The 26,703-nt window shown below is 37.2% G+C and overlaps 1 protein-coding gene across 1 annotated transcript; it reads right to left on the bottom strand.

The window, feature by feature from the left end:
- CRLF2 (cytokine receptor like factor 2) lies at positions 1-24,378 on the bottom strand. Its single transcript, XM_071570184.1, has 9 exons — positions 24,272-24,378; positions 16,287-16,382; positions 9,595-9,706; positions 8,908-9,080; positions 7,391-7,530; positions 6,511-6,673; positions 4,421-4,538; positions 3,307-3,391; positions 1-2,155 (listed from the first exon to the last, which is right to left on the bottom strand). The coding sequence occupies exons 1-9, from the start codon at positions 24,294-24,296 to the stop codon at positions 1,883-1,885; spliced, it is 1,185 nt and encodes a 394-aa protein (XP_071426285.1). The 5' UTR covers positions 24,297-24,378; the 3' UTR covers positions 1-1,882.
- Between the last annotated feature and the right edge of the window lie 2,325 nt (positions 24,379-26,703).

Genomic DNA, 26,703 nt, shown 5'->3' on the forward strand with positions numbered 1-26,703 from the left:
AATATATTCTGAGCTTTATTCATAAAATCATTTCTGGAGGAAGTTCTTGTCTGTTGTAATTCACTGTATCTTCTTTGATTCTTATGCAATCATGCCAATTTATATCATAAAAGCAGAGCTGAACTGAGATAGATTCTGCTCATCAAATTTTGTGGTGCTTGCATTAGCTTAAAATTCAATGTATTTTACAGTGCTATAGAAAACTTTGCACACTTACCTTTCAGAAAAATTTCCAAGAGTCCAGGGTGTACAAAAAGACCCTCAAAATTTCCACACATCTGTTTTAGATAGGATAAGGCAAAACTGTTCTTGTAATTATGGAAAGTCCTCTGTTAGCATGTTATTCTTGCTAGTGAACAGTCAAATCTTAGGCACTGTTGAGAAAAGACTGGGCAATGTAGCTGAACTATCCTTTCAATTAAGTTTCCCAGTTACTGGAAAGAAAATTTCTGTATTTTCCCTTGTACAGGAAACTGGCACACCTAGAAAGAGATTTTCAGATTTAATCCTCCCTATTATTGTTTACTATTCTTGAAAAGACCTGTATTTAAAGATTTTTAAAGCACTGAATTAAAATACTTTACTAATCACTGTTTTCTGCTATGTGCAATTTCAAAGTTGCGCTACAAATTAGTGTCTTTGCATAGTGAAAGTATGCAATTGGCAAAGATTAGTCAACTAAAGTCATTTAATAAATAACTGATACACAGGTAAATAATTGGAGTTAATTCAACAGATAATCACAGTATATCTACAATAGTCTGCATAATTTTAAAACTTTTACAAAATGTGCTTTCAAATAACATGCAACATAAGTAATACTGGGAAACTCAATAGTCACAATTTTTTTTTCTGAACTCTAATTGCTTAGTATGTAACACTTTAAATGTAAAAGTAAATATACTGTAAAAGATAGTATGTTTAGAAAACTTTGGAAGACTATTCTAAATCTGGGGTTTTTAAAAAAACTCTTTGTTTAAAACCAAAACAAATATTTTCTAAAGAAAATAGAGAGATTAATATATGCAATATGAGTAAATCCTAATTTAGGTCTACAAGAGCTGCTTGCACCAAACCCTAGTTTGAAATAAATGTAACTCAATTAAACAACAATTTTTTTTAAACGAACCTCAGCCTTTTAGAATAAAGACTATAAGATGCTGACTATACAAAGACTGTAAGATACTGAGGACCTGACCTTCAGAGGAGGTGCTTGAAGTCCTGCTGTTCTGAGGAAAGCTGCTCACTGCACTTCTTGCAGGATAAAATATGATTCAATACTGTACATCTTCACTCTTCTGCTCTTAGACATGGGGCTTATTCCTCCCTATAAAACCTTCAAGGCATGCCATACATTGCAAAGTTACTGGGAGAAGTGGCTTAAAAGAGCAAGCACCTCTAGTCTAAGGAAGTCTTGCAAAAAAGTATCATTGTGCAAAAGCAGAGTTTATGGTCTGATCTTCATGAGACAGCAAAATCTCTTTTTTTTTTCTCTCTTCATTTTGGAAGAACAATAGTGTAGTTTGCACTGCTCTGCACTCCATAAGCATAAGGACTCAGTCTCATTTCTACTGACATGTTATGGAGGAGATCTTGTCCTCTCCTATGCCTAGCAGGAAAGTGGGGCTCAGTTGAGTCTTAGAGATACACCAAATAGAAGAACAAATCCTAACTCTATAAATTATCAGGAGTTTGTTTCAAACACTGAGTCTGGTCAAGTTATCATAACTGTTGGGAAAGGACAGATCCAGAAACAGATAACATGGCCCAGTGTCTTTGGTGACATGAATCTTATCATAATGACCTTTTCTATTCAGTCAATCCCCTAAACTCATCAGGAGCTTTTATGTAATTTCCTGACACCTTCTGTAATACGCAGATTTTATAACATTACATACATGTCATCATTCATTAAAATATGGAAGCCAGCAAAAGAAGCCATAGTGTTGGATGCTGGTATCAGGCAGGCAGTCTGAGCTGCTTTAAGGTCACTATTTTCAGCTGTTCTTGAAAAAGTGAAGATTTTTTCTGATGGCCCCTGTTTGCCACTGTTCTTCTCATCTTCTTGCTGGCTTTCTGCCTCAATGATGCACTCTGGCTCTTCATATTCTAGCTTGGTCTGCAGCACCACACGATCAGTTTTGTCTAGCCATTCCTAGGAAAATTAAAATGTCGATGTTGCCAGAGACGAGGTATCAATCGAAAGAAACTTGGCTGTACAGACACTGTTTTTTATGTCATAATGATTTCATTCCAGGATAAGCCAAAATGGAGAAGATGAAAAGGAAGCAATACAGACAATCAGGACATAAGATAGCAGGATGGAAGAAAGACAGAATGGCAGAAAACCAGACAGGATTCCAGAACTGCATACAGACACCTACTTACTCTTGAGACCACATTAAATACATCTTTGTATTTAATCAAGGCTTTTTGAAAACCTTGAGTGTGTGAAATGTCTGGTGCTACCTCCTTGATAGACTTATGCAGTCTTTGACCCAAGCCCTGACAATGTAAATTAAGACTGAGTTTACATGGAGACGTAGGCAACATAACATATCTGTACTAAAGCTTCAGTATTAATTTGAATTTGCATCTTTTTTTCCTCAGTTCAAGTTTAAAGATATCTTATATAAAAAAAAGTTTTCAGTTTGTCACTGAAAAATTATTATTGCTCTTTGATATTGTCATTTGGTTTGTAAATTTAAATATTTGACCTGTTTGCCCTCAGAGGAAACAGTAGTAATTAAGGTAAACACTAACACAGGTAATACTGAAAACTACACCATTTATGTGATGTCAGGGACTCATAAGAAGCACTAAGAAAACAAAAACAGAAACTGTAATCTATTAATGTGTTAGCCATTCAGTGTCTAAAGGTTTAGTGACCATACACCTCTATTTTCTAAGAGAGGATGCTTCCTACTGGGACTGATGCCACCAAAGATGTGAGTGCCATCACTAGCTCAGCACCCACTGTCTCAGCACTTCACAAACATAAAGGGCAAGATCAGGCTGAAGCAAACTCCCTGACCTGTCATGTGCAGGAATGGATGCAAACACCACCATGTCATCTCAGTAGATATTGTGCCTCTGGGCATCCTTAAATTCTTCTCTGACAGTTTCTCTGCCTAATACCAAGTGTCTTTTCATAGTTTCAAAGCAGCACTACACTGATTGTATGAGCCCTGGTATTTGTTCTGTGGATTCTCTCGTGATAATGCCTGAGACAAAGCAAGAATCAGTAGCTACTTTCAAATTACTCTCAACATTGCAGAGTTTACAGCTCTGCTAAGTGATGTTTACCTGGAAGTTTCCATTATGATCATTTAAGAGATCAACAAATATGTATTTTGGATCTGGTATAGCAGGCATGACTGACATCTGAAGCCTGCAAAAAGGAAAGAAAAACACAAATCAATGTTTTGTTGTAGTATCATCATTCATATAAAAATCTACTTCAGCACAGTTCTGTTCTCACAAATATATTTTACATGACAGTACTCTAGCCTTGATTTCTTTTAAATGTGTTTTAAAGTAAAAAAAATCAGTTATAACAGTCTGATAACACCATCAGGCTAAGAGTATTTTTTCTGATATATTTTCAACTCAACCCCATTCCAGTAAAAACTGGACTTTATACAGACTTCTAGCTAGTCAGCAACTGCCATTCTGATCTATGCAGTAGTCAGAACTTTGCATTCTCTGGCCATGTTTCCCTAGGCAGGGAAGATGGTGCAGCAACAAGCTGTATTGGCTGACTTAATGAACACAAATGTAAAGTTGAAATACAGAAGTACAGGAGAAAAAACTCAATTTATGATTTAAAAAGGTGATCAGAGTTCCCAATACTGTAATCTCTGGAAAATAATGCAATTTTTCACACTAAAACCCCCAAAATCCGGGGCCTTTGAAGGTTTTGCTCGTTGCTTGTTTCTAATTGTAAATTCTAAACACGAACACCTTCAATTGCAAATCTAAATACTGATACAGTCTTATTAAAGTTGGATGCCCTCAGGCTTACTTTATCCTGCTGCAAACAGACATGAGTTTGATGAAGATTGCACAAAACAATATCCTTATAGATGAAATAACTAAAATAATTAGTTTCTCAGGATTTAAATAAATTTCTAAAAAGAAATGTAAAAAAGAAGAAGATATTAGGTGGAAGAGACAGAATTTTAACCTGAAACATTGTCTTTTACTAGAATTATTTTAATTTAGAAAATTAAAGACCTTGATGTTTGGAAGGCCAGGATGTATTATTCCTCAAATAGTAATTAAGCTGCTGACTTCTACATCTTCATGATGATGACTTCATTTATCCAATTAGAATTCTGATTGCTGAGACCTGATCTTGAATGATAGGTGTATGCTCATGACATGGTTAGTTAGTAGTAACCAATAAAACTATGTTTACCTCTGCCATTTACACAGAAGAATCAGGAGGATAAGCATCATTAGAAGTGCTGCCAGCGAACAACTTAAAACAGTTACTGTGTTTGACTGAGATGTTTTATCATCGTCATTACATGAATCTAAGAGTAATCACAAAAACATTGTGTCAAAAAATTATTTTTTCTTTAATTTTAAATGTTCCTAATCATTCTAGAACTTTTTCTTTCCTTTAAAAAGAAGATAAAAAAACCAGAAAAAATTTTAAGAACAAATAAGAAAAGCTTAATTGTTCACCTGATAATTTAAAAACACCTATGCTTCCCCAAACCTTGCAACAAAAGAAAATTTTTGCTTTTATTTAGTTAAATTGTTCTGATACAAGACAAAGGAGTGGTCTTATAGGCAGGGTAGATATATTATGAGTGAATGAATCAAATATTTTTTCTCAACTTCATCACATTGCTTTGACAGTGATAAAGCCACTTTGTGCTAAGATCTGTATTGCATTACTTACAATCACTAAAGCTGCAAATGTTATTTTATTGTAGCCTAAATATCTTATTTCCCAACAGAAACCAAACAGTCTCCACAAACAGAGAGCCATCAAGCCACAAGAGCTAACACCCAGAAAGTAACTAGTGTCAGGATAACATCTAACACTCAGGCATTAAGGCATTTGTGCATTTTTCTGTATTCTCATTGTTTTCCTGAAGCTTTTGTACTGCAACCTCAAGACTCTGCCTGGTACTACTAAACTTCTGGTCTCCACATAAATACTATAAAAAACAAAGTATTCTTCATACAGGAGCAACTGTCTTGTCTGTTCTATGGGTCTGCTCTGTACAGCTTGCCAGGAAACCGTAAGTAAAAGTGTGATCCCTAACCAAGGTTTTAAGAGTTTATGAAATTTCTTGAGCACTTTGCTCATGGCTTGTTCTGATGTTAGATGTGGAGTCAGTAATAACTCATCAAAGTCCTGAAACAAAGTGCTTGCTCCAGTCAAGGGGCTATTTCAATATCACTTCTGATCCAGGGGCACCCACAGTACCTGAACCACTAGTCTGTCTTCTCTGTGCTTCCTTCTTTGCAGGTACCTGCTGACAGCCTCTGGTCAAACGGTTCAGATAAGGCTGATATGTAGTCTTCTTTCAGAGGTGTACAGGGAGGCATTGTACTCTGTGTTTCCTTAAGGGCGTTTGCCAGACACATTTGAGGACATGCCTGCAGGCTCACAATTTTTATGGTGGAGGTCAGCACTGTGGCCACTAGTGCACAGGCTACACATACCAATGCTCTAGGATTTCATCCCAGCTTTGAGTGTAGATCTTCCTCAAGTGAGCTAATAGTCTATAGCACTTTAGAGAACTCATATCTTGGACACTGGGTGTCTAGGTGTGTCATACATCTGATAAAGCCTAGTAGGGAGTGTTTTGTGCTTAGCTGATATGATACAAACATGTTGGAATGTTGTACAGCCTTTACTACAGAAAATCTAGGGGTTTGTTTTGATAGTCTGTAGAAAAACTGTTTCATCAAAGATCAAATTGAAGTTGATCACACTCAGTTAAATATATCTTTCTGGTGGGAAAGCAGTGTTGATATTGGTTTTACTTTCATTTAATCTTTACCCAATTGTCCCTGTTCTGATCCATCCAGCACCTATGAACATCAGACTTCTGCCGCCTCTGGTACTGTAGTTCAACTGGATGAGCTTTCAAAATAAACTGCCTTCAAAAATGGCGTTTCAGGGATTTTCTTAGAGCTCAGATTTGATGTCCAAATATCATATGAGGGCAACCCTGCTCAACAACCACATCCACAGAGCCCTCATGCATCACATCACTGTCACTGAGGGACTCTAGACAGTTTTATAACACAAATAATAAGAACATTCTTAACTTTGTTGATTATGACATACAACGATTGCGTTATGGACCAACAGGAACAAAGTGGACAGAGTTAAACATGGGCAATCAGACATCCATATGAACTTTCTTTGATAACAGAAGATGTTGAGCAGTAGTGCAACATTCATTTGCTGCATGTTCCCAACCTCTTCTGCAGTCACCCCTTCCCCATTTGCACTTAGACTATATATATATTAGATGATACCTAATAACGTGCCATTCATCCAATATGTTTCTGCTTCCCAGTCACTGCTGTAGTTAACTACATTGCAGTGGGGTACTCGCCTCTTCAGTCTGACCCGGAGAGAATAGCATTTCCTTGGATCAAAGCCTTGATCTCCAACACTGCAACACTTGGAAGTTCTGGACTGAGAAGGAAGATGTACCATTGTTAATTCTGGTTTTCAAAGCAGTGCTTCAGAATGCTACACTCAGTCATGGTGACAACTACGACAAGAGATAGACCAATCCAAACCTGAGAACTAAATGCTGATTTCTTTGTGTTTCAAGAAATTCTGTTTCTTGATTGACTTTTTACTATTCATATCTATTCCACATTATATGATATTGAAGTGCACTGTGTTACATCTGCATATTTACAATATATAAAGAAAATTCAATTCACAAAATTTTTACAAGTTGTGTTTGAGACTGGAAAGGTTTAAATTGATGAAATAATATTTTGAAATACTTAGAAGCTAATTTAAAAATAAATAAAAATCTCATGAAATTTTCTGAGTTTGGTTTTTTTCATACTATTTCATTAGTTTTTCTTATTTTTCTCTTTTCTTTGCTCTGCTATGCTTTCTGCTTTTATCTTTTCAAACTCTTGCCTTCTAAATGTGAGACCTTTCCCTTAGGTGGTCCTCAGCTCATTGGGTAACAACTGGATAAAACTTGTAAAGTAAATTATTTCTGGCATGGTAGGAATCCGGGGTCCTAAAAATCTAGATGTTTTCTGCTATAGGACTTATTTGAAAATATAGGATGGGAGAACAATTTGAAAACAACTCTATTTTAATTTTCATGGAGATGCTACTTCCAACTCCTTCCAATATTGATTAAAAATGGAACATTCAACTCACTTGCCACTCTTTGTCAAATGTGCTTTTGTATTGAAGTTCAAGTAGCAAGCACATCACAGCTCTCCCTGGTTTATTACAGGTCACAGTAACAGTGTCGTCTTTCCAGAAGAAGGTCACATTTTCTGGTTTATTGGGCTTTACTAAGAGGAACAGAAACAAATGTTGCTATAGTCTCTGAAAAAGAAGTGCCTCACAGTTAAAATTATTGTTGCTCCTTCCTTGTCTTAATGTTTCTCTGAGTAGTAATTGAAGAAGGTGGACTTTCTTCTTATTGAATTTGCTTTTGTAGCTGACCTCCCTACTGACCATCAGACTGGAGCCTGGCACCATAACTCTGTTCACCATGTGAGGTGCCACATTAAATGTAGTTAGTATTTCATGTCGAGAACCTAGTGGAAGTGGGAAGTACTCCAGTCTCCTCATACTTCCTGTAATCAAAGGAAAGAAAAAGGCTTCTTCATTGGAAATGAAGTGACAAATTCAGTACCATGAAGCCTCCACTTGTTCAGCTGCAGAAGGCTATGTGGGATATGGTGGGGTATCAGCAAAAAACAAATAAAGGGGTCCTAGTTGCCTTCTTATATTATGAAAAAACTGCCCACCTAATTTAAAGACTTTAGTCTGAGCCTTGATATTTTTGTTTTTTTCCTAACCTTTCTGAAATTCATTTCATTATCAATGTGTATTTAATACCAAAATTCAAAGATCAGGCTGCAGTTTTTCATAATTCAGCAAATATTGTTTAAAATGTGATATATAAAAGTATTCTCAAAGTTCAATGTCTTGAAATTTTTTTATTTAATCCCTATTACTTCAGATAATTCTCCATTGTATATTTTCTGCATGATATGTCTTAGGAAAGAAATCCCTCCACTTTAATGCTGTAACTACATCAAATTCAAGAAGATTTTGACAAATTATTCTCACACTAGATGTGAAATATGTATTTGGGGGCAGGAAGGTTTTAACAGAAACAAAAATATCATCTCTCTACTAGTAAGTAGTAAGGTGTCCATTTTATTCTGTACCAGAGCCACTCAACTAATTTCTATCGATATCTGCTGATGGTTTTTGGACAGCATCTTTGACAAATAGTTTGCTGCCTCACATTGCATGGAAGATGACAAAATAATGGAAAGCTGAAAATATGTGAAAGATCACACAGTAGTCACTAGAAGAAAAATCTATTCATTTTCCTGATGTGAGTACTGAGCAGACCTGCACTAGAGAAAGCACACTCACACATGATTTTTAGTATTTTTCTTCTGATTTTGAAACTGTATTTAGTGACAAATCTGACTGTCCTGTGCTATCTTACTTAGCTTCAGCTGTACACTGTAACTACTGGTGACAACAAGGAACATAAAATCAACATGAAATAACTATAGTTTAGTTTTGACACACACACAAATAATGTTTTATATGCCAAAATAACTGATTTCTTCTGAAATTCAGACAACTGAAGAATCAGTGAGAATACCAGGACTACCAAAGCAGTTGCAACTTTACATACTTACTATAATAATCAGATTTTAGTTCTTTAGAAAAAAGCTCTTCACTTCCATTGCTGTTCCTGATAGAGATGGCAAGAGTGGGTCCTTCTGTCTTAAAAAGACATCCAGAAATATAATCTTGATCCAATAAATAAGTAGGACATGGCTTCCAAACTTTGTGCTTGCCTTCATCAAATCTATAAGTGAAACAATATTGGTAAATAGAAAACCTACTAATTAGCACTTGTCCATTCAGTTCTGGTTTTGCTAGTGTTAAAACTTTTTTTTTCCCAAAAAATGTTCCAATGAACAGAAGTCTGAGCATGGCTGTTCTTGAAGTGACAAATCTCATAGTGGTGTGAGGGAATTCATGACTCAAACCTCATTCAATTTCCAGCCCTGGGTTTTGATGCAGTCTGAAATAATCAAGTTTCCTTCCTGCTGTTGTTTTCTATTAAGAAAATTACTTGCTCAAACAGATGCTTTCATGATTCTTTTTTCAAGAATTTACTACCAAATGTCCTTTCACGTATACCATCCAGAAATAAAAGCTCAAGACCTGTGATTGAATTTAACCAAAATATTAAATTTCTGTTAATCATTAATGATGTAATTTAATAAGGAAAAGACACATATATGTGGAAAAAGCACTTTCAATACTATAATTAGTAAATCTTTAAGAAGAGAAGAATAGACATTGACAATACTCACGTGTAAAAAAATGACACATTCTCATTGTGAAAATGCTCTCTTGCTGCCCATGTGATCTGCATCTTCTCATTATTGAAATTGATTATTTTGGTGTTGATGGCATCTTTCCAGCCTGCCCAAGACAATGACAGAAAATATTGTTTTAGGAGTGTATATGGAAAACAACCCTTGACATTAGTAGGCAAGCAGTATTTCAAATATATGTATGCAATAGACTCAAATGATCAAAAAATAAGAAGAGTCAAGAACTTCTAAAATACAAGGGAAAAAAGTAAAATAACGCAGAGAGGTTAAATTCAGAATTTCAAAATAGTAAAATGAAAACCTGCACAGCAACACCAGAGAGAGATTTGGCCCTATGGTTCCTGGGCCAAATGTTACAGACTGTGCCATATGTATGCAATGCATAAGGCCCATATCTTAAGGCCAGCTTTCCCCCATAATACCTACTAACGAATACTATTTGGGAACTAATGGTACATGGAACCTTTGTTTTAACTGTCAAATATTTACTATAAGAAACAAGGAACTGACACAATGGGTCCAGACCAGTCAAGACCCCAAAAAACGCAGAGCAGATCAGCGCAAGTAGGTGTACTGCGTACTTGATCTATGTGGTTCTGGCCAATTCCACCTTAAATAAAAGTGTCATCATTTAATGTCATCTGACTGCACACAGATATTATTTCCTCTCCTAATCATCTCTGTGTTACAGTTCTTTCTAGGGACATAAGGATTTTAATTCTATGTCAATTAGGATCCCACAATCAAATACTGAAGATAAACCTGAAATTGAAGAATTGGAGAAATTAAGAAGGCAGATGGACTAGAAATCCATTCTATATCACGGAGGAGGACAAATTAATTCTTCTGTATTCTGTAAGATGCAAGATTGTATTTACTTGAATGAAAAAGAGGAAGAAAATTTTTCTTGACTATCAGCAAAAAATCACTTGAAGTTAAAATTTGCAGACTGCTGTCTCCAGCTGTGAAGTGTCTATCACTGAAAGCATTTGCCTAAATATTCCTGCCTAGGAAGAGAATAGAGGATTTTAACTTTGATTGCTGACTACATTGTATGCTACTGTGGACTTTTAAAGACGCTTACAGTGGAAAAAATTTTAAAAATTTCTTATGAGTTTTTTATCACTTTGAGTCATCTTTATTGTTTTGTGAGAATTAGGTGTAACTATTCTCATGGTTTCTATCTTTTGCTCTATAATCAGCACTAAGAATGTGAGAAAGGCATATGAGTTCCAGTAAGCATTTTGCCTATTTTCATGTCTGTATCTCTGTGTCTTGATATTTTTGACTACTTTAATCAGAGTTAGAACATTTTAGTATAAGCATATTTGTATTTTAACATGTTGTTTTGTCAAAATCGTTTGAGATGGTTATGACAGAAATCCAGGAGATACTGGGTAGATGTAGCTGCAAGTTTCTGCTATGTGATTCATGGAGCTCTTATTCAAGAGGACTTGAAACTAACTTCTCCATCTCCTAACTAATGCCTGCAGGCTTGTTCTGAATTGTTTTTCCAGAGAGAAAATCTTGTGTGTCAGTACTAGCTGAGGCAAAAATAGAAGTTAAAAAAACCATGAAAGCTATAATAAGATGGAGTTTATGCAGCCAGTTCTATCTCTGTTACAACAGACTACCTATGTTGCTCTTGTTTCCTAAGTCCTCAAGCTCTTTGTCAGTTCCCTCTGCAGGTCTGAGATATGATCTTGTCTTTGAGTAAAGCCACTAAGAAATATGATGGCCAAGTGTCTAACAGTGAATTCTTGGTCTGCAATTACACTAGCATATTTTAATTTTTATGGACTATTTTAAAAGGTTGTTCTCTGCAGAATATAGCATAACTGAAATCCATATGACTTTATGGACGTAGATTTTCTATAAGGGTAATTAGACGTATATTATTAAATGTATATTTGAGTGTATAATTAGACGTCCTTCATCTATAAATAAAATTAACATTATAAAACCAAATATAAATGTTTGAGATAATTTTTATTACTTTAGAATTAATCCTTTCAATTTCCTTTGGAAGCAAAAAATACATGTGCTATGTGCTAAACAGAGGGACATTCTGTCTCATCCATAGGACAGCACAAAGAGCACATATATGAAAGTCCCATCTTGGGCATAGCCAAGTAATCCAGGCTGTGGCAGGAGCCTCACCAGATGAGTAGTGCCAGCTCCAAACCCTCACTTGGACTTGGGTAGCCCCACTGAAAAACACAGCAGGGATTTTTTAATTATTTGAAGAGTGAGTTCAACAGTGTTTACCCCACTGCTCTCCAGCCCTGGGTTGCAACTGTTGGCTCAGGATGTGAAAGGTCATCTTGTGTGATTTCTAGTGGTCAGCAAGTGGTGCAGTTTGGGTTTATATGAGACTGGTCTCAGGTTGTTCAGTAGTGTCCAGCTGCTACTATCTACCATAGAGCTACTAACATCTGTAGACTGAAGGCAATTGTAAAGCAAAGAGAAAATTTCACTGGTGAAAATTAGGTGCTTGAAGATGACAGATATTAGTAAAGGTTTGGAGGAATCTTGTATAATTTGCCATGAAAAGTGGCTCTAATAATAGAGTCATGGAATTACGGAATCATAGAACAGAATCACAGAATCAGCTAATTTGGAAAAGACCTCTGGCATTATCAATCGTAGAATCATAGAATGAGCCTTAAAGAACATCTAGGTTCAATACATGCTACCATACCCGGTTGCTGAATGCTTCATCAAACCCAGCTTTAAATACTTCTAGGGATTTGAGATCCACAGCCTCTCTGGGCAACCTGTTCCAGTGCCTCGCTATCTTCACAGTAAAGAATGTTTTCCTAATATCTAATCTAAGCATACTCTCTTTCAGTATAAAGCCGTTCCTTCTTGTCCTGTCACTACATGCCTTTGTAAAAAGTCTCTTTTCATCACAATCGTTCTGAGGTGTTCAGTCAATTTGGTCACAAGGGCTGTACACGCAGAGAAACAAGGAAGAAAAAGGGGAAAAAGAGTTTATAGCCTAAATACAAAACACCATTGACAGAAGAGAAGAAAGGAGAGGAAAAGATTGTTTAAAATATACCAAAGAGGAAAAAGCTCAATACTGAGTTTTATTCCTCCAAGTTCAAAGTGCTAAAATAAAGTTATACTGATTATTGTCTCTGAATTTTTATCTCACTGGGCAGTATAAATTATTTATTTATTTATTAAATAAATTATATTTATAGGAAAATTGTTGGAATTAAGACAGCATTGGTTCATTAATTGTGAGAGAGAACACAGAAATTGCTTATGTAATTTTTTTTTTACACACCTGACAATAACTGTGCTGACAATATTTAGACTGAATTTGCTTCTCAAACAGGTGATCTGAGATTGGGAACCTCCTTGAACCAGTGACTATGTATCCCACAACTTGCCAGCAGAGAGGGCTACTTGAGATATGATTGCCTCTAGAGATGGAAAATAATAAGGGAGCCAGAGGAACCACATGGGATTTCCACACACTACAAATGGGATACTAAGCAAAAACTGAAGATCTGATCTGACTAGCCTGTTGAAAGACAACAAAAGACACTAATTCTGAACCCTAACTAATACTCTTATTCTCTATTATTTCAATTGTATTATAACTCTGGACTAGTTATTAGAAGCTGCAATTCAGAGATGAAGACTAAATCTTGGGTTTGGCAATGCACATTTCTGTATGACAAAGAATATCAGTTTTGCTCCAGTCCTGCAGTGGTTTATTCATGGACTTAAGTTTATGCCCTCTGAGTAGTCCACTTGACTTCAGCAGGATTAGTCAATGTGAATCTGTTTAGCAACATATATAAATCTTTCTAGGATCAGAACCTTGTTCTCCCAAAAATCCCTACCTATTATGAATTAAAATGCTGGGATTTTAACATTAAATATAAACTCCAGCAACTGCACTTATTTATGAAATAAAATGGAAGGTAATTCATTATTAAATTCTTTAACAATAAATAGAAACAGTTAATTGAAATGGAAGAGAAGTTGTAATAAACTATCTGGCTATCCATACATATTCTTTCCTGTGCTCTAGTTTTTAAGGACTTCATAATATATTAGTCTCAACATAAATAATTTGGTATGTCGGACAGAATCTTACCAATCTTTCATCATTAAAGCCTTTTTTTCCAGAGTTCTAGACAATTTTCTACTGTGCTTCCTAATTTCATGAGTTTCATAGCTTTTCTGAATGTAGTGTAAGTTGTGTATTGTATAAATTTACAATAAATATTTACATGCATCCTTTCAAATTATAACACATAATGTTACATAATTCACATTTCAGCAAAAAAATGTTGCATAGGCTAAGTGAAGTTTTAGAAGTTTGGATTAAATTGACATCAATTCCTTGGAGGATAAGTACAGTTTACCTGTGATACAATTTTTCCTTCTGATAATGTTTCCCTTACTTTTAACTGAAAGGGTTTTTGGTTTCCTTTTAAGTATACACCTACCTATACTTCTGCAGGCAGAATCACTCTTATCTTCTGTTAATGGAAAGAGAAAGAGAATAGAGAACATTTTTGTTCCTTTATTTATGATGGAATTTTTATGAATTCACCTGTAACATCATGAATCATTCTCATCTAATGTGCCAGCTCTTGAAAAGCAATTGCTATTATTTAATTTCTAATTATGATCCTAGAGGCACAGAATACATAAAAACCACATTTATAATTATTATGATAATGGATAGATGAAAAGGTAAAAAATATTATAAATGGGTAGTCACTGGGATAAAAAGGTCAGCAACTTTCTGTCTAGTTGGTATGAAGTATGTTGCAGTGCAATAGGACACATAACAGTGCCATGGAGCAAGAGCTTCCAAGAGAATTATCCAAGTCTACATCTTCCATAAAACCACACAGGGATTGGTAAGGTTTTGCACAAGACTTTAACCTCACAGGCACTGTTGGGCACCTAAATCTTCTCAGGACAAAGAAGCATGGAAAATAATCACTATGTGTGTGAAGAAAGCACTTCTATAGGGGAAAAAAAGAAATTCCCTTGAGCAACAAATTATGCTCATACAACCATGAGCAAGAGTATGAGCAAGTAAATTCCACTTTCAAGACACTTTTCAAAGTTTATTAGTGACAAAAAGTACTATTAAGGGGAACATTGTAAAAAGGTTGAATGTCATGGAATAGATTAATTAAAAAAAAAGGAAAGGAAAGGCAGAATGTCAATCTGCAAAGATAACAGAATGGAACATGCATGTACTGGAACAGTTGCAACCTCATTGATACATAACAAAGAAAAAAACCCACTTTTGATTTCCTCACCCTGATGAAACCTGATAAGTAACCACATGTTCAGCTTCCCCATATTGCAACACACTGTACAGAAACTACTGGAGAACAAGACCCAGATCTGAACTTACAGTCTTTATTTGCCCTCAATTCTACTGATCTATGAAGAACAGTTTCATTTTTTTAATAGGAACAAATGTAGGCGCAAGTGCAACTCATTGTGCATATGGCTGCTGAATTGAATACACAGGACAGAGACTGAATAGAAGACCTCTTTTCAAGAACAGTAACAAGAAAGCAAGGGACAGTTTTTTGTATACATTTTGAAACAAGATATAATCCATATAGTATAATTCTTAAAGTCCATTAAACTGTGTGGCTTGTTGGGCTTTTTGGTTTTTTTTGTTTTGTTTTGTTTTGTTTTGTTTTGTTTTTTTTCCAGAGAATTGCTTACCATTGCTAGGCATCATGCCACTTTGCATCAAATAAGCATTGCAACTGTAATTTTCAAATTTTGTTTCACAAAGCCATGCCATCAGTACAGAATGGCTTTAGGTGATTACCATCTCAGTGCAGGGAAGTCACATTCCCTCACAGGACAGGCAGGGACTCACAGGAGCAATTAAACCTAGAGAATCAGGTGGTGCAGCAGTGTTGAAAATGGTACTTACCATATGTGCAGCAGAACAGTGATCTGATTTAAAGGTTGATGAGATCATAACATTCAAGCATTTCTTTCTCCTTATAAAATGAGTGACAAGGAATTTGCAATAAATTAACAAGAGTGAAGATTAGATTATTCGTGTATGTGTCAGACTTTATGTTAGATTTATGTAATAATCCATTTACATTTGGCAAGCTACAAGTAATGGAATTGAAGACAAATAATTAAAGTAGAAATGTTCTTATATTAGGTAGCCAAATAACTGGTCTTTAATGTCTTTATGAATTTTGCCGTTTGATAGTATTTTTATCTTAATACTTTCTCAGGAACAAGGTGTTGCTGGTATTTTCTCATAGTGTTCATTCTTTCAGAGTACTAAGTGTGGAAGTCTTACCTGGAATGTGTTTTATCCATGTTGGTTTAATGTCTGTTTTGGATGCAGTCTACTCTGTTGTAACATATACCTTAGACACTAAGTAGCCATGCTTAAAGAACAAACACAAATTTAGCAAGTTCTGCCTTCATTTTGAATTAGAAAAATTTCATATAAATCTGGTGTTTTGTTTTGTTGTTGTTGTCATTTTTTAAGAATTCAATTTCATTTCTGCTGGATATCAATTTTTGTTTTCATCCAAAAGTACTGACTATTATAACACATGAGGTAAAGTACACACAAAAATATGTTAAGCTAATGTATCAATTTCTTAAATAAATATCTGGGGATTTAAACTCACCAGAAGACTGTGGTTGAGAAGCCACAAGGTTGCCCAGGGTGAAGATCATTGAACATGCTTGAAAGATGAGTCTCATGGTTGGAGTGACACAACAGACTGTGAAGAGATGAGTAATCATAATCTCTGGACTTACTGTTTGATCACTTTATATCAGAGGCTTGAAGGAACTGGAGGAAATGACTACAGGAAATAAAAAATTCATAGATCTCTAGCTATAGACAAATCAGAAGTTCAGGACTTTCTTCATACTATGTAACCAAAAAACAGGAAAACAAAAAACAACCAACCAAGAAAACAAAATAAACCAAAACAAACCAACCAAAAAACATCCACTGAAAATGAATTCCTCAGATTGATTATCTCTCTCATTAGCTTTATCTTCTCAAAGCTGTGTCAATCAGAGCTGACCATAGCCCTGTTGCAAACAAGGACCAGGTAGCTGTGCATAGGTGTGATCACATAGCTTCGCAGAATCAATCACAGGTCAGGTTGGAAGGGACCACAGTGGGTCATATGGTCCAGCCTCCCTCTGCAGCAGGGTCATCCCAGAGCATATTGCACAGAATTGCATCTAGATGGTTCTTGAATACCTCCAGTGAGAAAGTCTCTATAACCAGTCCAGCCAATTTCTTCTGGTGCACAGTCATCTGCACATTAAATTAGTTCCTCCTCATATTCTGGTGGGACTTCCTGAGCATCAGTTTCTGTCCATTACCTCATGTATTATTGTTTGGCACTACCAAGAAGAGCCTGGCTTCATCCTCTTGACACCCTCCCTTCAGATACTTATAGACATTGATGAGGTCCTCCCTCAGTTGTCTCTTCTCAAGGCTGAACAAGATCAACTCTCTCAGGCTTTCCTCATAAGAGATGCTGCAGTCCCTTAATCATCTTTGTTGCCCTCTGATAGATGTGACCAATAACTCCATGTGTCTCCTTTACTGGGAAGCCCAGAACTGGACACAGCACTCTTGAGCCACTCTTACTAGGGCTGAGTAGGGGGGCGGGATCACCCCCATGACCTGGTGGCCATGCTCTTCCTGATGCACCCAGGATACCATTGGTCTTCTTGGTCCCAAGAGCACACTGATGGCTCATGGACAGTTTGTTGTCCACCAGAATTCCCAGGTCCTTCTCCACAGAGCTGCTTTGCAGCATGTCAGCCCCCAGCCTGTACTGGTACAGAAGGCTACTCATCCCCAGGTGCAGGGTACTGCAATTCCATTTTTTGAGTTTCAGACAGGTGTCCTCTGCCCATCTCTTCAACCTATTGAGGTCCTTCTGAAGGGCTGCACAACCCTCTGGCGTATCAGCCACTCCTCCCAGCTTTGTGTCATCAGTAAACTTGCTGAGGAGGCACCTGCCTCTTCATCCAAGCCATTGATGGACAAGTTAAACAATATTTGGCCTAGTATTGAACCTTGGGGGACATGGTGACAGGCCTCCTACTAGACCCCATGCTATCAATTGTAACTCTCTGGGATCTGCTTTTCAGCTAGTTCTTAATTACATCTCTTTCTCCTAGAAGGTGTCAACTTTTTCTACGTTTGCATCAGGAAAAGGTACAGTAACCTTTTTCCTATGCAAGGGCACTCTTGGGCAGAAGAATGGTTCAACCATGCTGCATGCAAAGTGCCCATGACACACACACCATACTGCCTGCCAGAGAACCTTGGACTATATTTTGCTTTCAGTTTCTCAAGCTAGGAGAGTAGTAGCTTGTCTGTGACATAGGTACTAGGTAGGAAGCTGAGTCATGGCTGGGAATATCCCCAGAAGTGCTGCCAGGATTTCTTTTGAGGCTTGTTTTTGTTCCTTTCAGAGCTTTTCCTAAAAGGTTGACTGTCCTTTTTAACCCAACAGCACTGTTTGTCAGGTGAGACTCTTTTCAGCCTTGTCACATCATCAAGGTGTCTTGCTGGATAATGTGATATCAGTTTTGTTTCTGGCTGTATTTTTTTTGCTTTGCTTGGCTACTTTCACTATCTTATCCATTGCACATCCCAGGAAGACCCACTCAAATCTCAGGGATTCTTGGAAACCCCAGCACGACTGTCTGGCAAACATACAGCATTCTGTTAACCGTCTAGCCCCTACTTTGATCAAATTCCTCCAGGGAGGCATTAATTCCTGGAACTAAAATAACAAGCAACGCTAGAGTGAAATACTAAACTAGGTCATAGGTGATAGTTAATGGAAAGCTGAAATTGCTCGTAGTTTTCACCGTCAGCATTGCAAAAGACAGTACGATAAAGAAAGAAAAAAAAGGCAATGATCCAAAATCCTGTGGTTCCCTAGGACATGGCAACTCCCAGATATCACTGTTTAAGTTAAAAACACATCTTTCTTCCAAAAAATGTGCCTTGTCTTTCCTTGCAGAACACATGAGAGTGATGGAGCTGAATTTGTCCCTGTCTGCTTTTCATACAGATAAAACACTCTAGACTGCAGACTTCCTAACGCAGCACATTTGTTGGAGGAAAAGGGTATGGGTAGAAAACATTAAAAGAAAAGATCTCTAAAATACCTTCTGGATTATAATTAGTCTGATTTTGAGACACTGCATCTAACACAAGGTCTAATTGTCAAGTGACAATGGTGCATTTTCACTCATCCTTTCATTCTACCAGGTATTTCAGTACAAAGAATCGTCCCTCCCACCAGTCTCTACTTCATTTTCAGATATTGAGGGCCTAATGAAGTCAAATAGAATTTCTTTTTTTACCACTTTTGAACCCCAAACCTAGGGCTGAGTTCTTGGGGAATAATAACCCAACAGCTGAGTCAAACAAAGTACTTTTCATAAAGCTGATGCACTGTCAAACTATTTTTGCTACTGCTGAGAGAAACATTAGATTTGGCACTTGTGGGACGTAGGGTCTAGGCACTTCCCACCTCTCCCCAACACAGGCAGACAGTGGCCCAAACACTTAATTCAGGTTCTATTTACTGGAAACCAGGTCTGATTACCTGGTTTGAGATTTTTCATGATTCCAGTCTATGAACTGAAAAGCTGGCTGTGAGACATGGGATCTGTTCTTACCCAGAACATTTTCTGCTTGCCTGCAGGACTGTGGTTGATTAACTTGTCAATATCCTCTGGGTCATTGCTCCCAAGAGGATAAGAACAGAGCATTGTCACAATGTGTCCCCTCTACAGGGTTCACACACAGTGCAGTGCTGGCATGTTTGGCCTGAGAAAACAAGGTCCATACTAATTGTTTATGTTCTCTTCTGATATGCTTTAATCAGGTACCTTGAGGAAGAGACTAAATAGCTGGCAGATCTCAGCTGCCTGTTCTGGAGCAGGGGTAGAGATAGAAGGATTTTATGCTACAAGCTGCTAAATATTAATTTACTAAAATCTACAGCATTACATCTACTGTGTCTCTAAAATCTAGAAAATATGAAAATTGAAAAATTAAAAAAACCCTTTCGGCATCATAATAGTGCAACTTCATGCAGGAACAGGGAAAGCAAAGGGTGAGGGTGAGATGAAAATTAGCAGCCAGGGCTTCTGATGATGACTGCCAGTAGAGAAAATTCTTAGCAAGACACACAGACAATGAGGACAATGTAGTAATGTAAATGAAGTCTTTTGACTTCTTTTGACTTCATTTTGGATCAAAACCACACAAACAGCCCTTGGCCCTCTGCCATCCACTCCACCCAAAGCAGCAGCTTTTGGGTGGCTGCACTGGCTGGCTGCAACCTCCAGCAGCCTCATAGGCTTTCGTCAGTTTCCTTCCTCTTTTTTTATTGCCATTTCTATTATTTCACTGCTGATGTTAAATGGCTCTTTTATCACTACATAGTTCAGCAAAACAAATTGACTCAGTTTACTTTTTCCTTCACTTAGAACTGAAACAATCAATAGTCTGTAAGTAACTTTCATTTAATGTTGCTTACTTACAGTCTTGGTAACAGACTTCTTATGAGGCTGTGGGAAGTGACAGTGTGTGTGTGGATCTCCTAAGGTCTGAGGTAATTAATGATGCACCCTTAAGGAGCAGAGAACCACCAGTAAATGTGGGATACCTTGTAACCAGTAAGATCTTTCCGTGTGTTAGGTGAACTGACTAACTAATAGTGTCATAACATATTAGAGTATATAAAAAGTGAAGCTGTAACTAAAAACAAACCCTTAGTTGTAAACTCTTAGTTGTAAGCCTTCTGATGCCTGCTGTGCCTGAGTTCTTCTGACTGTCATTAACCCCTTAACCCTACAAAGGCTCACCCCAATAAAAGGCTCTGCAAAATAGCAGGGATTATCACTTTTTTGCAACTATTATCTCTTGTAATTATTAACATTAACAGGAAACGATTCCAGTATGCTTGAGTGAGTGGGACAGCAGGAAGAGCAACCCATTTATCTAAAATAGTGAGTCCCATCACACCATGACAAATTGGTTTGGTCAGCTTGAGAAAATGCAGCCCATTGTGACAGAAGAACTTGATTTTCTGTTTTAATTAGGTACAAAGTGCATGTGTAAAGACCTCTGCTGTACTCTCTGGACCCAACTTCTACCTATGGGAAAGGCTATGGTGAATAACCTTCAGTTGTCCCTGGCATTATTAAATTCATGATCCTGTTCAGTCACTTTCAAAAAGTGTCACTTGCTGATCTTTCCTTGTATCACCATGGCTTGGTGTTTCCTAGAATTTTGTATGAATAACAGGAAAGAAATGGGGGGGGGGGGGAGGGGAGAAGCGAAGATGGCAGGTGATCTACATGGATGAGCAAGAAGCTCCTGTCTGAAATCAGACATGAAAAGGAAGAATACGAGAGGTGGAATTTGGTTGATCTTGCTGGGACAGGGTGAGGAAAGTCAAGACCAACATGGAGTTGAGTCTGTTAAAGGACATGAAAGCCAATAAGAAAGGATCCACAAGTATATAAAACAGCAAAAGGAAGATTAAGGAAGACATGGACCTTCTGTTGAATGAGGCAGGGAACTTGATGACACAAATGACACAGAAAATGCTGAGGTACTCAGCGCCTTCTGTGCTTCAGCCTTTAGTAACAAGACCAGACCAGGCTTTTGACACCAGCAGAAAGTCTGGAGCCAAGAACACTCAACCTTAGCAAACAAAGACCAGATTAGTGAGCATTTTATCCATCTCCATGTCCATAAATCCATTTAGCCTCACAGGATGCATACATGAGTGCTGTGGAAGCTGTCAGATTACATTGATTCCTGAGAACTGGAAGAAATCAAACTTTGAAAAGGGAATGAAAGAGGATCAGGGAACTACAGGCTGATCAGCCTCACCTTAATCCCTGGAAAGATGATGGAGCAACTAAACCCGAAAACCATTTCCAAATGTATGAAATCACGTTGAGGTAACCTAACAGCATTCTACAACAAGGAGACCGTTTTAATGAATGGGCAAGGGCAAGGAGCAGAGGATACTGTTTGTTTTCACTTTATTAAGCCACTTGACATTGACTTTGACAACATCCTCAGAGTGCTAAGGAAATTTTCCTATCTGACAATCCAGAAGTCACTCTGGTGGTCACAGTCTCACCACCAGAGATTTCAACTGTTAGGTTTGAAGCTCATTTACAGTGTGTGCCTTCAGTGAGCTGACAGGTGTCTTGCTGGACTCCCCACACACGCCACTCACACAGTCAAACAAAGTTGCCTCACCAGCTTGACCCCAGGTTTCCCAGAGCAAAGTCTCAGACATTAAGTTCCTTAAAGCAGTTTATTCACAGCACAGTAACAGATACGCCTTGAGCTTGGTACCTTCAAGAAGGTAAATAGTCTGGGGTCTTCCTGATGAGCTTTCGGCTCTTGCTGTGTCTCTGAGTGTCCAGTCACCTGGCTGGTGCCACAGGTCCCTGTGTCCTTTGTTGTGCAAAAGGTCAGAGTCAGTTCATGACCTCTTGCCTGGGGGTCCAGTCACTTCCCACCACCCACAACTCAGTCTTGCACACCAAGTTACTGGCACTAAATGTATACCTCAACAACAGACAAGTTGACAAAGTACAGGTTAAATAACAGATGAGATGTATTGAAAACTGGTTGGGCTACCAGCCCCATAGTGGTGTGATCCATGGCATGAAGTTCAACTGCAGGCTAGTAACTAGTGGTGTATCCCATGGGTCAATACTCTGGCTAGTACAGCTCAAGGTCTTGATTAATGGCCTGGAGGCAGGGACAATGAATTTGCACTTTTAGCAAATTCACAGATAATAAAAAACTGGAAGAAGTGGCAGGTACAAAAGATAGCTGTGCAGCCATTCAGAGGGACCTTGGCATGAGAGATTGCTGGGCAGAGAGGAAACTCAGGAAATTCAGCAAAAGGAAATGCAAAGTCCTGTTACCAGATATACCACTGGGTTCCTGTACATGCTGTTCAGCAGCTGGAAAGCAGCTCTGCAGAAAAGGACCCTGGTCTCCCAATGTACAAAAAGATGAACAATAGCCTGCGATACACTGTTGCAGAAAAGAAGGTCCGCAGCAGAAAGAAACTGTTTTATTAATAGATCTCAACTGGACCATGAATAAAGTCTTTCATATGTAGGAACCCACTAAATGTGCTAAGAAATTATAGAAGGGATACACTGAATGAATCTGGGTGATACAGAAGTAAAGAAGAGAGTGTCCTGTTAAGGACAGTCACATGCTTTGCAGGGCATTTGTCTAGACATTGGAAGTGCTCCACTTTGATAATGTCTGGTACTGACATAGCTCTTACATAAATTTGAAGTCTTTACCTAAAAGAATAAGCATGCTTAGTTATTACAAAAAAATGTGTATCAATATGTTTCAGTGTAAAAAACTAAAAAAATAGTGTTTAAAAAATAGGATAGGATAGGATAGGATAGGATAGGATAGGATAGGATAGGATAGGATAGGATAGGGCAGAATAGAATAGAATAGAATAGAATAGAATAGAATAGAATAGAATAGAATAGAAGATAGACTATTTCAGTTGGAAGGGACATACAACCATCATCTAGTTGAACTGTCTGACTAGTTAAGGGGTGACCAAAATTTAAAGCATGATATAAAGGACATTTCCAAATGCCTCTTAAACATGGACATTCTTGGGGCATCAACCATCTCTGTAGGAAGCCTATTCTAGCATTTGATTTCCCTCTCAGTAAAGAAATATTTCTCAGTGTCAAGTCTGAACCTCAAAAAAAAAAACAACAAAAAAACTCCCAGTCATTTAGATGAAGTTAAACACTTTTTTTTTTAAAAAAAATCAGACACAAGCAAGGACCCCTACATATAAAAATTATAAACATAAACAAAGAATGAATAGTTCAAATTATGAAGCACTGAAATATTCTAATTTTTTAAAAATAATGGGTAGTATACAACATTTTTTTATTAGAGGGGATTACCTGTTTCATTCAGAAAAATTAATTTCATTATTCCAGTCAATAGTGAGCATTCAGTTTACTGCGATGCTGCTTTGTTAAATGTTATCCTTGCTGTGGGTATCCTTAAAACCATTTGCAATAAGTAATCAATTTTTTCCTTTGTGTTATGCTTTTCTTTTCTGGGGAAGAGCATAATGGAATTATAAATTATGGGGTGCAACATAACTCATTTCTCTTTTGAGTACATCCTCAATTTTTTGAGTATTTTACATCAAAAAGAAATCTGATAGCTGCTTACTCTTCTCTTTCTCTTTCCCCATCTGCTTATGCCAACATCACATGTGAGGTCTTTCAACTACAAGTCAAAATATTGTCCTATTCACATAACTAAGCAGAGAAATGGCCAAACAAAGTTTACCATATGGTCTGTGAAATGATCTATTGAAAACACAGCAGTACAATTGCATTTATGATGACCTTTTGATTATATAGTCCTTAAGATTACATAAGACTAAGATCCTCAAGATTTTATGATATAAAATAATAATAAATAAGACTATGTAATTACTTAATTATAGTATTAAGTCCTGTAATGTTAGAAAAGATTATAGCATTAAAATAATTTATGGGATTTTCAGTTACTCACCTTTGAAGAAGTCTGCTTCTTCCATCTCCTATTATGGAGCATTTTGATCTATTTTTGAAATTTCCAATCCTCTGTCAGATTCCTTTGCAAAATATCCAACACTGCTTCCTTTGTTCTTTCCCGGTAAGAGACAAGGCTACTGTCATCCAGCAACAATCTTGCATTGCAGGCAAGGTGCTTAATTCCCACTTCCTAAGATGGTAAAGAAGCTGAGACAAATGCACCTTGAACTGACAGCGAACACATGCATGGGAAAAAGGTCTGATTTATTGAAGTATACATAAGTAATAATAGGTAGGAAACTGTGGTGCGTTACATGGGAGAATAGACAATCTAAGCAGTCATTTACAAATTAATTTCTGGAAGAAAACATGTTTTACTAAAGTGAGTACATCTTTCTGTCTATGTATCATCCCCACATTAAAAAAAAAAAAAAAGTAAAACAGAGTAGACAATAAGAATACTCAGACTAGTTATTGGTGCTTCCATTGTTAAAAAGAAAGAACAAGTAATGGAACCAATACAAATGCAATAATCTTTCCTTTTCTCACTATAAAACAATCTCATCCTATGCATCTGATTTCTTCCTGAGCCCTTACCTGCTGAGTGCAGTGAGCAAGAGACTACATTAGGATTATGTCAGGGCATTCATTATTTCATCTTTCAGTGTTTGAATTACTTTGGAATATGTCCAACAAAACAGGCAAGGCAAAGCAGGGAAATACCTCAGAAATTGCAGCATGAATGGAGAAGTTCTGTTGGTTAAATAACCACTTCAAGACTGGATCATAACTTACTCAATGGCTGGGGCTGCACTACTGAAATCCTGGCCTGCCTTTCAGGTCATGAGAGAAATAGCATTGTTTCTGAAAATAAACTTTTATGTCCCACACACAAGGAAAGTGTGCATTGACCTATTTATTGCAGAGATTCATGGGTATCACTGTCACCGTTTCAGTTTCTGGAGCCCATAACAGCATTCAGTTCTCATTTAGCAAGCTCATGTGAAACTTAACTTCTGTGAAAGTTAAGGTGATAGAAAGGGTAAGGGAGAGAAAGAATAATATTTGGTCTTGACTTGCTTCTGTGTTTACAGAAAATAAATACTCGTCCCTCCGCAAGTTTGACATGTAAGGGGTGAGCCTGCAAAGGAAATGCCGACAAGGTTTTGCCTGAAACATGTGGGTTATCTCTAGGGCATAAAGAAGGCAGGGCACCACACAGACACTGATTTAATGCCAGTATTCTCATAAGGTGATGAAGGCTCCTGCACATACTAGAGAGTCCCAAATGGTCAGAAAACTCCATGAAGCATGCCCTGGGTTTTCCAGCTGGTTTCCCTCCCCCTCCTCCCCCAGCAGTTGCAGACAGTGATGGAGAGGAGATAAGGATTCAGTTTAAGTGCTCTTCCGGAGAAGCATCTACACACGCAGTTACATAGGAGATACTGAAAGTGAGATAAGAACATTAAGAATGATGTTTTTCCATACTACTTTTAGCTTCATATGAATGTAGTTACTTTCACATATTATGACTAAATGCAGTTGTTGGATTTTTCTGCTGCTGACTGCCAATTTTGATATTCTGAGTCAAATTAGATTATTGAAATAGATCTATTTTCTTGTTTACAGCTGTTTGGGCTTTTCATTGGAAAATGACAACCTCTTGTATGGCTGCAGTGGTGCAATAGCAATAGCAAATCAGTGCTCATAACTTACCAGCTAGCAGTTAATTTCAAGAAATTGGAATCCAGCTACAACATGCACTGACTTACCCTGAAAAACCAACCACAAGATTTTACCCATTGATGATATGAAATGCTATTGGTGTTTCAGCAGCTTGCCAAGTGAGGGATGTGTTGAAACAGGCTAAATGCTTTCACACTTACCATCTGTGCTCAACTTAACATCAAATGTTTGTGGCATCTGGAACAAAATATACTTAGGAAAAAATACATATCACTGTAAATTAATTTTGGAGTCTGCAGTCAGTAATCTCAGGATGTACTGAGATGACTGGAGATTCTTATCTTTGGAAAGGATTTTAATCCTTGTCTCAGGTATTTGTTTTGTAAGATGCAGGTACCACACTCATTTCATTTGATAGGGAGTTTATTGCATTTAGTTTTACATTTTTTTTAGGTAAGATCAACTCTTCATGAGTACAAACTGTCCAAAAATTAAAGCATACTAGCAATACCATGCTTCTGAAACTACTGAGCGAGAAATTCCAAGAACACAGAATTTTATTTTTTGAACTGGAACTGATCTGTGTTGGAATTTTCTTATTGAGAAATTTTATTTGCTTTCTCATATCACTACATTTTTTCCCACATGGACTTTGACTGAGAATCATCGCTTTTCCATTCCAAGATGCCTAAATTTAATCACAGAAAGATCTGCAAAGCTGATACTTGGAACTGAACCCTGTGA

Source organism: Pithys albifrons, chromosome 1 (assembly GCF_047495875.1).
Source record: "Pithys albifrons albifrons isolate INPA30051 chromosome 1, PitAlb_v1, whole genome shotgun sequence".
NCBI lineage: Eukaryota > Metazoa > Chordata > Aves > Passeriformes > Thamnophilidae > Pithys > Pithys albifrons.